Source organism: Dipodomys merriami, unplaced genomic scaffold (assembly GCF_024711535.1).
Source record: "Dipodomys merriami isolate MVZ:Mamm:240054 unplaced genomic scaffold, mDipMer1.0.p SCAF_14, whole genome shotgun sequence".
Taxonomy (NCBI): domain Eukaryota; kingdom Metazoa; phylum Chordata; class Mammalia; order Rodentia; family Heteromyidae; genus Dipodomys; species Dipodomys merriami.
Genome location: NW_027202715.1, coordinates 24,997,716 through 25,013,923, shown reverse-complemented (window position 1 = coordinate 25,013,923; position 16,208 = coordinate 24,997,716). Strand labels below are relative to the sequence as shown.

The following is a 16,208-nucleotide window of genomic DNA, read 5'->3' as shown; positions in this document are numbered from 1 at the left end:
AATAAAGACCCAGAAACACAACAAATCAAAGAAAGATTGGACAAATGGGATTGCATGAAACTGTAGTACTTCTGCATGGCAAAGGACATAGCAAGCAAGATCAATTGAAAGTCCATGGATTGGGAGAAGATCTTCACTAGCCGTACAACAGACAAGGATCTCATATCTGGAATATACTTAGAACTCAAAAAGTTAACTCCCCGAACAACAAATCCTCAAAGAAACAACCGCCCGATTAATAAGCAGGCTAAAGACTTAACGAGAGACTTCTCTGAAGAGGAAATAAGAATGGTCAATAGACACATGAAGAAATGCTCAACTTCTCTAGCCTTAAAAGAAACGCAAATCAAAACAACATTGAGATTTTCTCTCACCCCAGTTAGAATGGCTATAATCAAGAACTCTAATAACAACAGATGCTGGAGGGGATGTGGACAGAAGGGAACCCTACTGCATTGTTGGTGGGAGTGTAAACTTGTTCAACCACTTTGGAAAGCAGTATGGAGGTTCCTCAAAAGACTCCACATAGAGCTCCCCTATGACCCAGCAATCACACTTTTATGCATTTACCCAAATGATCACAAACAAGACCATACTAAAGCTACCAGCACAACTATGCTTATCGTAGCATTATTCACCATAGCTAAGATATGGAACCAGCCCAGCTGCCCCACAATAGATAAATGGATCAAGAAAATGTGGTGTATATACATAATGGAATTCTATGCTTCCATCAGAAAAAATGACACCGCCCCATTTGTTAGGAAACAGAAAGACTTGGAAAAAATTATATTAAGTGAAGTAAGCCAGACTCAAAGAAACATAGGTCCCGTAGTTTCCCTTATCTGCAATAACTAGTATATATCTAGGACAAGCAGAAGAGGTCAAAAGCTATGTACAAAATATGTCATAGGACCATATAACCTATGCTAAGTGAAATGAACCCCAAGAGAGGGACACAAGATTTTATCTTTCTTGTTACTTTTAATGTACTTAGAATGCACTATGTGATTTTTTTTGTTTCTTTGTAAGTTCTTCCCCCAGAGTACAACCCCTGTTGTCACTGTATTTTATTTTGGTGCCCTTCATCTTGTATACACACTTTTCTAATTTGGGGAGGGGAAAGGAAATAACAAAATGCTGAAATAAGGATACAGGATGACCCATTGTAACAATGAGATGTACAAGACACTATGTCGAAAACGAACTTTACAACTTTGAGGGGGGTGGGCATAGGAGAGGGAGGAGTGGCAAGTAGGGAGGTGGAGAGGAAAGAGATGGTAGGGGAAAAATAAAGGAGGGGTAACAATGCTTGATAGCAAATGGACTCATTACTTTGCTCATGTAACTGTAACCCCTCTGTACAGTATCTTTACAATAAAAAATATTTTTAAAACAAAGTTATTTTTCCTAAGGCTAGTTAGCTTGCAAAAGAAAAGAAAAAGAAGAAAAAGAAAACCTCACTGTACTAATACTCAAGCAATGTCTATGTAGATCCCCTGGTGGCCGTGAAATGGTACTATAATGTACACAGTAGGACTTGAATCAAAATAACAAGTTGAAACCCACCATGAATAGGTTTTGATTTTGAGAAATATCATATATAGCAACTTCAGGTCCTTTACAGACCTAGCCTCTCAGAACACAAATCACGCCTTCAAATTAGTGATTGCTATTATCACAAAAATAAAAATGGAATTATAAATCCTAGACTAGATCTGCTCTCCCAAGAGCAGCAGGATGTTCTCATGCTTCTGTTGTGTAGATGTGGTGCCCAGGTTTGAGGAATTTGAAAATGCATTTCACTTGAAAAGGCTATATATTAACCTTTTATATAAAAATATTTAGTCGATCATTTATGATGCTAGCATTTGGAATAACCAGAGCTACAAAAATATTTTCATGATTTATGTTCTTTTCTGTCATTATGTTTTACTTATGTATTGGATGTTTATCAAAGCATCGAGGAATTGTTTCTGACACTAGTGAGAGGAGTAGGGCTGTCTAAAAGGTGAGATCTAAGCAGATACTCGAAAAGCTTTCCTGTTTCCAAGATTGAAACTGCACAAGATGCCACTCCTATATTAAAGTCTCATTCAAGTCAGGTGCAAAAGAATTGCTCATCTTCCAAAGTTTCCTAGTAAAATTCAAATGCCCCCTGATAGGTAACATTTAACTCAACCTTCAGGTATTACTATGCATGTTATTCTTATGTATGTGGGTTGATAATCTGCCAAGAATAAAGTGCTAACTAAGTTAGCAAATAGTGCAAAAGGATCTGGGGAAGTGGGAAGGGAACGAGAGAAGAGTTATGAAAGAAGAGATATAAATTCCCTCTACTTCCACCCAGGCTCTAGAGTGTACCAGATAGCTGAAGTGATGTGATGCAGCAGGCAGAGTTGAGTAAGCCAGAGTCAAAGGAATTCCTTCATACCTGATGTAACCATGGGTCCTTAGATGGAATCCCTCAGTTCTCTGGGACTCAGTCTCCTCATGTGCAAAATAAAACTCCTACTGTCTTCTTATTAATGTGGTGCTGATGAGTGAGTGAGATACACTCACCTCCATGGAATCATAAACATGCATGTACCCCAAAACGTTTAACAACAGCAACCCTGTAGGTTTGCCAAAGGATATGTCTCAGTCCAGCAATGAACGCTTTGGGAAATTATACCGTAATAGAATTTTTAGAGAAGAGGCTTCCTGAGAGATTATGTAAGGGTTTTCAAACTTTTTAAAGCTCAAATCCTTCTAATGAAATTTGTACAAATTATTATGTAAAACAGGGAAAATAGGAAGTTCTCACTATGAAAGTGAGGTTGGAATAAGAGGTAAGACAGATAAGGGGAATATTCTTGCTCAACAAAGCACAGAACCCCTCAGGGGAGAGCTGCTCAAAAATACATTCAAAAAGCAAAAGGGGGTCCTGCCAGGAGTTAGCTGGAACCCAGTCACCTTCAGAAAATTTTAGGAGAAAAATAGATGAAATGTACACGTGTTGATCATTCAAAGCTTACAAAATTAAATTGTAGGGTGAATTTTGATTCTCATAAAACTTTTCCTAATAGTTAAAATCATGAACTTAAAGATTCTGCTTGTTCTGTAAGAATTTGTATCATGCAATTTGTTTTTCTCTTGCTGTATCATTTTATCAGCCATTACTTGTGTTTGTTAACTTGTCTTTTTTTGTACTAGATTAGCAGTTCACAAATATGTATCGATGACTCAAAAATGGTTCAACAAAGGTTTTGTGACGCTTCTAAAGAAAAGACCACAGTAATGAACAATATGAAGTCATGTGCCAGTGTTCATGCCAGTAATCCTAGCTACTTAGCAGTCTGAGATCTAGAGGACATCCTTTAAAAGAAAAATTGTAATTTTTTTTCTAACCTGATCTTTTAGAAAATTTCATTAGATCATTTAATTGACTAGAGTTTTCAAGAGTCTAAATAGTTTAGATAATATATATATGTATATATATCATTACTCTCATTACTGACATTATTGTGTTTATTGTTGAAGAATCTGATCAATATTTAAAACAAACATCACTTTAACAGTGATGTTAAAATATAAACAGAGAAATTGTAATGTTTGTTAAAATTTCACTCCAATATAAGAAGACAGGTGAAATCACATCAACACAACTCCTGACCATACAGTGCTGTGCTAAATCATCGGTAGCTACCATAAAGTTACCAAGATCTTTCTTATATATTCCTTTGGTATTTAAAATTATGCTTTAAACACCCATCCAATACTTGAATTGTCATAAATACAAAAATATTCCTTTTCAAGAAAACCTACTTCGATTTCTAATATGTTGTACATCTCAAAAGGCTGTAAGTATATGAACTCGAGCACTTTTACAAAAATAGTGGCCAATCTAATTGATTAAATAATCATATCAACTCACACCACATTTTAATGATGTGGTAAAAGTCAGAGGTCCTTTAAAAAATAATCATAAATTACAAGACCTACATAAATTACAACTCCTTTTCTCTTCCAATCATAAAACAATAAACTAAGATAACAAGTGCATTTTTCTTCAGACTTTGGTTAGAAGCCTTTATCTTCAAAAGAGACAGGAGAAAGAAGACTTAGCTGACCTTTCCATGTTAGAAAGCAGAGCACCTACTGAGATTTGTCTTCCTTGTTGGCATTTCTCTACAAAAGAAGTGTGAGACTAAAGTCAGCTTCAACTTGTGCAAATTAAAAATAACCTTCAGGCTAATGGGTTTTCTACACTACTCCTTATTGAGGAAAAAATAAACTCTACCCCATAAAATTAAATTACTTTCTCAAAACTGAATCTTCTATAAATTGCAACTTTAAGTATATTAAACTGAAATGGAAATTCCTACAAAACAATTCCTGCTTCCTGAAGTAAAGCTCCTGTTACAGATTTCATATTTAGTAAAACACCCCAACTAGATCTGGGATCTAAAACCAGAAAGAAATGGAGAAAATCTAGAATTTATTTTAAAAAATGGCAAACAACTAAATTCTGGAAACAGAAATGAGATCTTTGAGTAAACAAGCACTATATGTAAAAAATAAATAAATATTTTAGTATTTTAGCTAACATTAAATTTGGAACCATTTTGAGACATTCTAACGTTTCAGAAGGTGACCAGCAACTCTAAATTTTGTTGGAGTAAAGATCAAAAGGAAATAATGAAAAAAAAATAAACTCTGTAATAAGTTTGTAAGATGGTGGCTCTTGCTAAATCTGGAAATCAATCTACATTGACTATATTTTCAGTAATTGAAGAAATTCTAATATCATCCTTTTTAAATGGAGTTGAAATCACAGATACATTGAGTAAATACTTCGTACTGAAAACTGACCTGGTTCCTTTAGGAGTAAAAATTTCAAGAAGGAAAGAAAACATATAACCCACTTGAAGAGAGGGGAACATACGAACAGATGACAAGACTAAACTTACAAACAAGTTAAAAGTACAAATGGCTTATGTTATTTGAAAGAAAGTCACACTTATGAGGCTGTGTAAAGCCAAGATTGTATCTTTGGTTTAAGGTCAATGGACTGATCCATTAGAGAGTTCAATGATGAAATAGTAGATAGGCAGCTGTGTACAGGATGAACTAAATAAAGTCAGGAGGAATATAATGTGAATACTAAACCTTTCAAACACAAGCTACTATTAAGTGCAGGGATTAACCCAAACATTTCCATATATAAGACCCAGTTGGAAGCCAGCCTGGGTAGAAAAGTCACCAAAAGACTCTTCCAATTAAATACTCAAAAACCAGAAGTGGCACTGTGGCTCGAAATGGTAGAACATTAGCCTTGAGCAAAAAGAACTGAGGGACAGTGCCCAGACCCTGAGTTCAAGCCTCATGATTGGCCAAAAAAAGGAACCTGTTAAATCTGCATTATAATGCTTTGAGCTTAATAGGCTTATAACCTAATTTTAATTTTATATATAAAGGAATTGAAACACTTAATGCCTAGTTGTGATTTGCTTGTTGTTGTTACTTTTTTGGTGCTGGTCCTGGGGCTTGAACTCAGTGTCCTTGAGTTTTAATGAGCAAGACTAGTGTCCTGCCACTTGAGCCACAGCTACACTTTCGATTTTCTTTGTTTGTTTGGTGTTTAAATGGAGAGAAGAGACTCACAGACTTTCCTACCTGGACTGGCTTTGAACAGAGATCTTCTGATCTCAGCCTCGGAAGAAGCTACCATTACAGGCATGAGCCACCAGTGCCCAGCTTAATATCTGATTTTTAACAGTTAGCATTTTTTTTCATAGCAACCTCCACAAATACAAGCCAAAGCATATTCCATTTTTAAAGGAAATACTGATCATCCAGAGAAGTGAACAGTATTCTTACTCTCAAAGACGGATGTCTTCTTTTTAAATGTTTTGTTACAGAAAATTCCAGACGTGCAAAAGTTGAAATAATATATTGACCCCACTTCTGTTCCCAGGGTTGAGGTACCTTTCCCACACCCCTCCCTCCTTCATTACTTTGTAGTAGATCTCCGATTTCACATCATTTTCTTATACTGAACACTTGGATATATTTCTGCAAAAGATAAGACCATTTCCCCCTCCTCTACACATGACCACAATACTGTCCTAAGACTGTTCCAAAAGAAAAACAAATAAGATCAAGTTTCTATCGATGGCAGGTTCAAGTTGATCTCACGTTCTATAAAATTGAATCTGTCATACATGATCAAAAAATGCGCAGGCCTAATTAATGCCTATGAACATTCGCATACTGCCCAGTCCGAGGCCCTCTGAACATACACTGGCTCATCAAAACGGAAATGTCTGCCTCTTTTCTAATCGGATGCCACGATCTCTCCCCAGGCTCAGAGACTCCGCCGTGTTCCCCGCCAGGCCCCTGGCCCGGCGGAGGCGGTGGGCCTGGGAACCCCGGGACCTGGGATGCAGGCCCCACCCCGGTTGCCTAGGCGACGAGGGCTGGCTTCACTCCCGAGGCAGCATGGCGGCCACTTCGGTGGGGACGACTCCAGCGGGGACGACCCCCACGGGCCCGACCCCGGGAGGAAGCACGCCAGAGGTACGCCGCCCCTTTCCCGGGCAGGTCCCAGTCTCTCCGCCTCCCAAAGCCTGGCCACTGCCGCGAGGGCCGCCGCTCAGACCAAGGCCTGTCCCGGTGTTGGGAGCTTGGCCTGGCCTGGCAGGTGCTCTGCCTGGTGGGAGGTGGGGCTCGGGGCGGGGCAGGAACGGTATAGGGGGGGACCAGGGGGGTCCTGAGCCCCGTCTATAACTCAGCCCCCGTCCCCCCCAAGTCAGCCCTGGCTCCTGGGGCTTCCAACAGTGATTGTAAACTGTAACTTTGGAGACATTTGCGTTGGGCTGTGGCAAACCCAACCCACCTCACAACCGGGCACTTTCCCCTCAATTATTTTTTTAAATAAACATGAAAAAGCGAACTCAGGTTTTAAAATAGCCCTGTCCCTTTTGGAAATCGCTACCAATTGTTCTGTAATGATCAGGGTACTAGTTGCTCAAAAGGTGACAATGAATAATAGCTACGCCCTGCTACTAGACTGAATGCTGCTAGAAACACCAGACCTTGGTGTTTCTGTTATTTTGACATTTCTCTAAATAAATAAATACAGGGTAGGAGACAGGACACAGGACAGGGTCTGCAAAATCTGTCTTCTGGCTGTGGCTTCCTTGTTCTTCATAAACTTGTCTTTGGGTAAAATCACCCCTTAACCTCCATGATCTCCAGGAGCTTCCTCCCGTAAGGCAGATGCCCCCTTTCAGGAATAGACTAGTGAGAACCCACTTTACTCAAACTTAATATCCTGAGATTTTTAACAAAGAGCACATCTGTCATCCCAGATAATTTTTTTAAGTTTAAATTTCCACAGTCTATCATATATTTTTTTCTAGGAATTTCTTTTTTCAGTTTTTTTAAGATGCTAAAGGATGAATAATAATGTGTTAATTAACATTGCTTTGCTTAGCCTCCTTATTAGTCTAAACAACATGGGCAGAAGATAAGTATATTAGCTGCAATTGTATAAATGAGAAAATGCAAAAAGCCAATAATTTCATGCCTTGCTCTCAGACATGCAAACCCTTCCCAATACAGATCTCTCCCAGTTCCATATGCAGACTGCTAAGCCAAGCCAACTCTCATATGAGCCTTTTGAATAAAATTAGCATACATTAAATGCACATTTTAATGTGATAAACTGGCTTCTAAGCCAGTTACTCCCTTGTGATCGCTAATGTAAGTAATACAATTTCAAAAGTTGCATAGGAAATTTCCCAATTAAATTGCGTTATTTAAACATACATAAAAATTTATGAGCATATACAATTGTCAGTGTACCCATACAAATACTTACCTAAGTAGACAATGACCTTTCTAAGAAGATTCTGGTCATTTAAGATCTAATAAGTCTGTGCTTACATTTAGGATACATGTGTGATGACGTAAAGAAGTATGCTCTAGGAAAAATCACATTTTTTTTAAATAAGGGATGAGTTAGGTGAATGAGCTACTTATACTTTAGGTAATTATCATTTTATGACTGTCAGTTTGCCTAGTTGTTAAATTCTTAGAGGAGCAGGGATTCCTCATAAGGTACAATTCCCAGACAGGACAGTTGACCCATAGAGTTGTGCATTGACTTAAATTGCAAGTTCTGTCTAACATGCATTGGTTCTGAATTGGGGTTTTCAGGGTTTAGATGGAAAAGATGGTTATGAATTTCTTGTAGTCCATTCTTTTGATTTTTTTCTTGTGTCTCTCTCTTTTTTACATTTTTTATTATCTTTAAGTAGTTGTACAAAGAAGCTCCCATTCTACAAAACAGTATATGAGTACAAAGTGTCTGACAACATTGTCACCCATCTCTCTTAACCCATCCCTTCCCTCACTTTTTTTTTTAAAGTGAGATTGGGTGATCACATAAATTTCACATATTTCACAGTATTGTTGAATAGTGATACTTAGAGTCACAAACACATTTTAACTTTCACAGGCAAATTGACATTATCATGGTCTATACAGTTTGTGAATTCCATGAGCTTTGATATTACAAGTTATTTTTTCCACATCAGGTGATGTTTACATTTCTTTCCTTTTGCTTAGTGTGGGCTGTTCCCACTTATTCTGTTCCTCCTCCTGGCTTCCCTCTGTTGTGTGCATATATCTACCATATGTATGGTCCAGAACATGGAGTCATTTAGCAATGATATGACAAAATGGGTGGCTGTCCTTTGTTTCTTGAGTCCTGCATTCCTTTGATTTTTACTTGAATATGAAATTCTTTCCAGATCTCCCTTCACCAAGAAATACGTTCTTATGGTGTCTTTTCTAATAAATTCCATATCTAAATTGATGTAGTAATAGACCATCTAGTCAACTGAGTCAGGCAATAGTGCAGTATTTCTTAACCTGCCAAATCTACCAGAAATAAACATAAGCTTCTAATCATCTGAGGTTTCCCATTTGTTGGTGATGGCCAACACCTAGAATAAAAACAATTATCCTAATCACATAGAAGGCACTCAATAAATTGTTATAGCTAATTAAAGTCATAGGTGGTCTAAAAAATGCCAAGAGAAGTAGTTATTGTAGACTAAAATCTTTTCTGTGTGATACTGTGAACATGCAAACATGAGACACAGATCCAGAGAAGTATTTTTTTCAGTGACATTGCATCATAAATTTGCTTGCCAACTTTTTGAATTTTGCATTTCAGTATCTTTAGTAATGTTGGACAAAATGCTTCCCCTTAAAATATAAGACTAAACCTTTGGCACTTATCTGTACGAATACATAAGAACAGAGAAAATGAAAGCAAATGTTTGTTGTATATTAGCCTACAAGTGAAACGTTTCTAAATATGTACTTAGAATTCAGTGATCAGTGTTCTAGTTTGTTTATAAACTTTCTTAAAAGCTATAGAAATACTATGTGGTAAGTAGAATCATTTAGAGACTCTGCTGTATGTTTCAACTAAGAAGAAAATACAAATGATTATTTCCCATTTACTTCTGAATAATGCCTCTTCAAGAGCCATCGTATTCCAAATACCCATAGTTGATAGATTTTTATTGCATTTGGGTCCTTATCAGGACAACGATGAGTGATGTCACTTGTCTTAGGGGTCATCAGCGTGTCTAGAAGAAATCCACAGAACATTTTCTCCTCATTAAGTGTTAGAAAGTAGGCTGTTCTCTGCTACTGGTAAGTTAGAGAAATATCTTAGGGTCAATTTGAACTGTAAAAGGGTTTGGCACTTTCATTATCATTCAAGAAGTACCTATTGAAATGATGAATACCTCATCATTTCAATGTGTGGAAGTGTTATAGTTGCATAGTTTACATCATTCTATATAGTACTGATATAACAGAATGTTAGGATATAGTGCTGACATTTATCAGACATCCAAGACCTCTAGCAAATACCAGCTGTAGTTATGAAGACATTGACAACCGTTAGCTGGTCTGTCACTGGTCTTTGTTACTCTTTCTAAAAATGTCCTGCTCTTATGCTTTCTGTCTTTCCCTCAAGTGATATCAAATAATCTTGCATTTCTTTCTAATATTTAAAATTTTCAATTAATAATTATTATAAAGGCGATGTACAGTGGTGTTACAGTTACATGAGTAACTTTTGAACAGTGTCACCCCTCCTTCATTCTATTTCTCCTCTCTACTTTCCGCCCCCAAAAGTTGCATAGTTCATTTCCAATATAGTGTCTAGTGCCTTTCACTGCTGAATTGGTTCACTCTCGTTCCTACCATTTCTGTGATTCCCCTTCCTCTCCCTAAATCGGATAAATTTACATACACGACAAAGGGTACAATTTTTAAAGAACCAGTATAAAGTATCAATATGGAATCTGGCACACAAATACAAATATTGCCATCCTTTAACCAAATCCTCATAAATTCAAGAAACTTTAGAGCATTTACATGACACTCATACATATTTTAAACTTGTGTGCAATTGATAAAGGTCTTACCATGTCATTCTCTTTTGCTCAACTTGCAACTTCACCCTCTGTGAACCAGGTGGACACTTGTTTTTGAGATGACTTTGTTGGGAGTTTAGGCTTGAAGCAAACTAATTTTTTTTCCCATTTCCCTTTGCCTTTCATCAGATATTATGTATTCAGTTGGACTGCTTCTATTGTTAGTGTATATAGTTATACCCAATTGTTTCACTGATATTTCTATCACTTTTATAATATATTATGATCAAATCCATCCTTTTAGTTCTCTTTCTTCCCCTCTTTTCTCTCCATTTTCAACAATTTCATAACATTTCATTATTCTAATATCATGCATACAATATGAAATACATCAATCATATGCACCCGTTCTTCAAAGTCTGACTGGAAATAATAATGAAACTCTTTGTTATTTTAAGTTTTATTTTTGTTTAAACTAAGAGTTTGACAAGACTTAATTTTTGATAAATGTATTTTGTATATTTGAAATGAAGATCAAATTTTGTTTCCTCCTAGCAGTAAATCATAATTGTCAGGCTTATTTGATGAATAAACCATCACTTCTCTTTTCCATTGAAAATGCATTGACTATTGCTATTACATTGTTCACATATATAAAAATAAGCACAAAGATGGATAAACTTGGATGAGAGTAAAGAATTCAGGATGTACATATGTTTAAATACATATTACAAATGTAAAAACACATGAATGTATATAACTTATGTGTATATAATTAATTTTGGGATCCTCTATTCTTTCCCACTGCCTATTGATCCACTCTTGTATCAATATTATACCACATTTATGTTAGCTTTAATATCTAACTTGGATAGGCCCATATGTTTATTTATCTTTTTTCCAAATGTATTTATCCTCCCATAAGGACCTAAAAGCTTTCTTGTATAGTTTTAGAACAATCTTATTTAGATTTGAGATTGTCAAATTGTATTGTATTTATAATATAATTGTATTGTCATTGTATTATATTTACAATATGGTAGAATATTTCATTTTTAAATGTGAAGGTTTCTAATAAATTTATCAATTCTTGAAATTTGGATAAAGATTTATGATTTTATATAGGTTTTAAACTTTCTTTATATTTAAAATCAAATGTAATTTAATCAAATTTTTACTACTATTTTTAATTGGTTTGTTAGAGTGAGAAAAGCAATGGGCATTTATACACTTGTGTTATATGTAACTATTTTAATAAATGCATTATTAATTCAAATCATTTAACACAATATTAGCTTTCATAAGTATATAATCATATGTTAATCTTCAGAAAAGCTTTTTCTTATTGCCTTATTTCTAATATTTAAGCCACAGACTTAATTTTCTTAATCATAGTCTTTTTTTAGTTCTTAGTTTTTATAAGAATGACTATTGCTTCATGTAATGTAATATTTGCTGTTGATTCTGGCAAATGGTCTCTTTTAAATTTAACACATTTTCTATTTATATTTTCCAAGAATTTGCTGCATAATTTACACAGTGCTGTCTCAGCATTTATTTATGTAATCAAAAATTTGTATAATTTAAATTGACATAAAATGATGTTAAGGCTCTTAATGATGAGCCATCCTTTATTTCTAGATTAATCTTATTTCTGTGAATTAGTCCTATTTTGACATAATGATAATGAATTATTCTTTAATATACTACTATATCTAACTTTCCAAAATACATTTTAATTATACTTTTTGCATCTAATTCACTAGTTCTTTGAGTTTATAGTATCTTCCTGTTGTTGTTTGCTAGTAGTTTAGGGTTTCATTTGCTAGCTCTTCTGGGTTCTTAGTGATGAACTTTCCACAAAATATGACACTAATAGAGAACTGTGTGCTTTTAATTCCACAGTACTTCAAATATAATACCATCTTGACGAATGATGTTAAAAAAGCTAACTCCCATTTAGTTCATGTTTAGTCAGGTCATTTGGTAACTTACTAAGAAGTCTTGCATTTCAGTGAAATTTTAAAAAGTATTGACAGTGTGACATATATATATATATACATATATGTATATATATATATATAACAAATGTGGTTAAAGAAAATGCAAGCATATATATGTATATATGTATATACATGTATGTATACATATATATATACATATATACATATATATGCTTGCATTTTCTTTAACCACATTTGCCAAAGACCTGATTGTTTCATTTATATATATTGAGTATTACTGATTCTTCTCTGACCTCAGGTGCCAATATGGCATATTCAGGCATTGTGCTGTAGTTTATTTGTTTTTAGACTAGAAAACAAAAGCCACTCAAAACTTGGCATTTGTACACAAGCCTATGTTCCTGGGGCTAGGAGACCCTTCTTTACTATCAAATGATATCCATTCTCATTCTTTTCTGATAAGCATTTATTAAGATTTTTTCTGTCCTAAAACATGACTAGTGGTGGATGCAAACATACTCCCTGAAGCTTATATATTAGGAAGAAAACTGACACAGAAACGTGGAATGTTTAGATATTGAAGGGAAGAGAAATCAGAGAAAAGATTATCAGGTAAGTAATACCAGGCTTAAAATTTTATTGCTCTTGGAATAGCTGCTCCAGTCCACCTGGTGATGGATTAAGATGAAATGATGATGTCATTTAGCTTACATAGTTATCTATTGGAGATGCAATTTCACAGAGAAAGCATCAATTACACATCCGAGGTTATTTTAGCTTCTTTGTGAATTTTCTATTTATCTTTAGTTTTTACAAAGCAGAATGTGTGCAATGAAAGATCAGAGAGTTTTTTTAGCCACCTAATATTCTTTCTAATGTGAAGCAGAATAGAAACACACCAAAAAAGAAGCATGATTTTAAAATAGACCCAGGAATATAATTGAAAACAAAAACCCAGAGGAAAACTCTACTAAAAGATGATTATCTTAATCCTGCAAGTTTTAGTAAAAAAAAAAAAAAAGTAGAACTAATATTAGACAACTTAACTAGAATTATTATTGTCCAAAAAGTTAAGATTCTTATGTTCTCTTTTATATAGTTCCTGTGTGACCTACTTTCTTTCTATCTGGAGAGTTTTCAAATCAAATCAATTGTGCCAAATGTCTGTATAATTCACTTTTCAGGTGTATATTTATTTATTATTAGTAATGACAATTTTATTTGCACTAACGCGTATAAAATGATTTTTATATGACTCCAAACCTCCAAATCACTTGGCATACATTATAAAATTAATTAGTAGTCAGTCTATCGTGAGATTCTGGGTTTCTCTAAGTCCTGAGGTTTTCCTCAGACCCGTCCAGGTAATAGTGTCATCCGGTGATGAAGATGAGTCTAGGCAGTCACTTAGCAATGGATGTTGACATGCCAGGATCTGCAGAATTCTAAAAAGAAGTGAAAGACAGTCTGCCTCAGGAATTTACAATCTAATGGGATTGACAGCATAGCAATAATTACTTTTCATTGTTAATAAAAAAATGTGTGTTATCAAAACACATTTAAACAAACACACTGCCATATATTAGGAAACAAAATACGGTTACATAAAAACTGAGTGATATAGATAAGTATTCAAATGTTTTTTTTTGTTTTTTTTTTCCTTTCATGCAATTGTTTCTATCATATTTATAAGATGATTTCTATGTTGCTTTGTATGTCCCTCCCCCACAGTATAACCCATACTTTCACTGTTTTTGATGTTGGTATAATTTGTGGAGAGGAAGGGAAAAAAACAAATCGTTTAACTAGGGATACAGGTGGACCTATTGCAACAATGAAATGTACAAGTCGTTATATTGAAAAACGAACTTAACAACTTTGGTGGGGGTGGGGGGAGGGTCAGGTTGGGGGAGGGGAGGAGTATGAGAAGGGACGGGAAGGGGAAACAAAGAGAAGGCAACAATGCTTGATAAGAAATGTACTCGTTATCTTGCCCATGTAATTGTAACTCCTTTGTACAGTATAATCACAATTAAGAGAGAGAGAGAGAGAGAGAGAGAGAGAGAGAGAGAGAGAGAGAGACAGAGACAGAGACAGAGAGAGAGAGAGAAAAGAGAAAAAACTGAGTGATATGATTCAATTTATATCGGAGTGCCCAACTGGTGCAAAGTACTACAATAAGAACTAAAATATTTTCCCTAAGGAGTTAATCTAACCCTATGACCTTGTTTAGTTTAATTTGTCCATCATAGATCACAAAAAGGATGTTTTATAATAAGATAGCATATTTTATTTTTACACTAAGACTTTTTAAATAAAAAATGCAATAACTGAATACTAACTTGCAAAGATTATAATTCCTATACTCTCTAAGCTACTAACCATTACTAATAAATGTTAGCTTTGAGATTTTTTTTTTCTACTGAAATTAGAAAAGTTTAGTGTGTTATCTGGCAAATGGTAGCAAAGCATATTTTTACTGCTCTCATTTATTGGAGTCCATTTACTGGACTCCAATAATTATTATTATTTGGTGAATTAAAATATTTTCCCCTTTTGCATGCCAGATCTCGCTATCCTTGATTTTTGTGCAGCTGCTATTGTCGCCCGCTTATTTCATAGCCTCCCCTTCTGCCTCCTATTCACATCTCTTCTCCTCCTGCTCTGGCTTTGGGCAATATCACCCTTTCCCACACTTACATTTGACTCCTAAGCCAAGATGTTTCAAACTGACTTGACTCCAGCATTTCTAATTAACTTCTAAATATTTCATGCTTACTATGCATGTTCCAACCTAAAATCTAACATTGAAATTAAACTCAACATTTTGCCTTTGTAAAACCATCATCCTCTCCTAACTTCATTTCTACTGATGGAACAAGGGTGCCATGTATAATTATGGAGGATGAGCTCTGAAAAGGAGCACTGGGCTGCAGGGTTAGTAGGAGCTGAAATTAGTTGTTTCGGGCATGGGAGAAGACTTTTTACTACTTCCTTCAACCTGAACAGCTTCTGTCTAACCCTCAGAGGTGGAATAGGTGTCATGAGTGAGAAACACCAATATTTCTTCAAGTTACCTACATCAAAAACGCAGAATCTGCATTCACCCCTTTTTTAATCCCTCACTGATATCAAATGCTATATACACCTCCTTTCTTCCCATCCAAACAGCCAGGAGGACAGTGCCATGGATTGTTTCATCTCTTGCTATTATAATGAACTCTCCTCATTTTAACTCATTTAACTCTTCCTGTTTTTTTTTTCTCTGCTCCTACTTTTCTTTACCCTGCAACATATTACCTTTCCCTAAAGCATATTTTCATCTTGTCATTTCACTGCTCAGAAACTTCATGGGTTCCTTATTACTTGTTTTATTAAGAAAAAAAATCCCTAGCTTGTCATTCTTCAACTAGTCAAAGCTTAAAAATATTTATGGTCCCTTGCACAATATCTTGCAGTTTTTAAGCACACAATACATATTTTTTGGCTCATTAAATTTAAGATCTCCCAGAATGTTCCTGGTCCTCATTGTCTACCAAGTACAACTGATCCCAAACCCCTGTCCTCAGCACCTCACTGAACTGTTTGATATTTCTTCAAACAATCTTTTACTGTTTTGTCCATTGATTCATTCACTTAGACCATTATCCACACCCACTGCTAAAAAAAAATCATCCATGGACCTCCTCTCTATAAACCTTACCTGGCCTGCCCTGTCCTTGTCTCTTTTGGACTGAACACTCCATTAACCATGAGTCATTTACTTTTTTTTTAACTTGGTCACCCTCACTATGTT

The 16,208-nt window shown here is 35.3% G+C and overlaps 1 protein-coding gene and 1 long non-coding RNA gene across 2 annotated transcripts in view; one reads left to right on the top strand and one right to left on the bottom strand.

The window, feature by feature from the left end:
* Positions 1-6,376, bottom strand: part of LOC138826064 (uncharacterized) — a 31,293-nt gene extending 24,917 nt beyond the window's left edge. The window contains exon 1 of the long non-coding RNA XR_011371554.1: positions 6,285-6,376. This is a non-coding gene — a long non-coding RNA (uncharacterized lncRNA). The remainder of the gene's footprint in view (positions 1-6,284) is intronic.
* The window catches only part of Cabcoco1 (ciliary associated calcium binding coiled-coil 1), a 108,999-nt gene continuing 99,091 nt past the window's right edge, over positions 6,301-16,208 (top strand). The window contains exon 1 of the mRNA XM_070021030.1: positions 6,301-6,561. Coding sequence (XP_069877131.1) covers positions 6,328-6,561 — 234 coding nt within the window. The 5' untranslated portion in view covers positions 6,301-6,327. The remainder of the gene's footprint in view (positions 6,562-16,208) is intronic.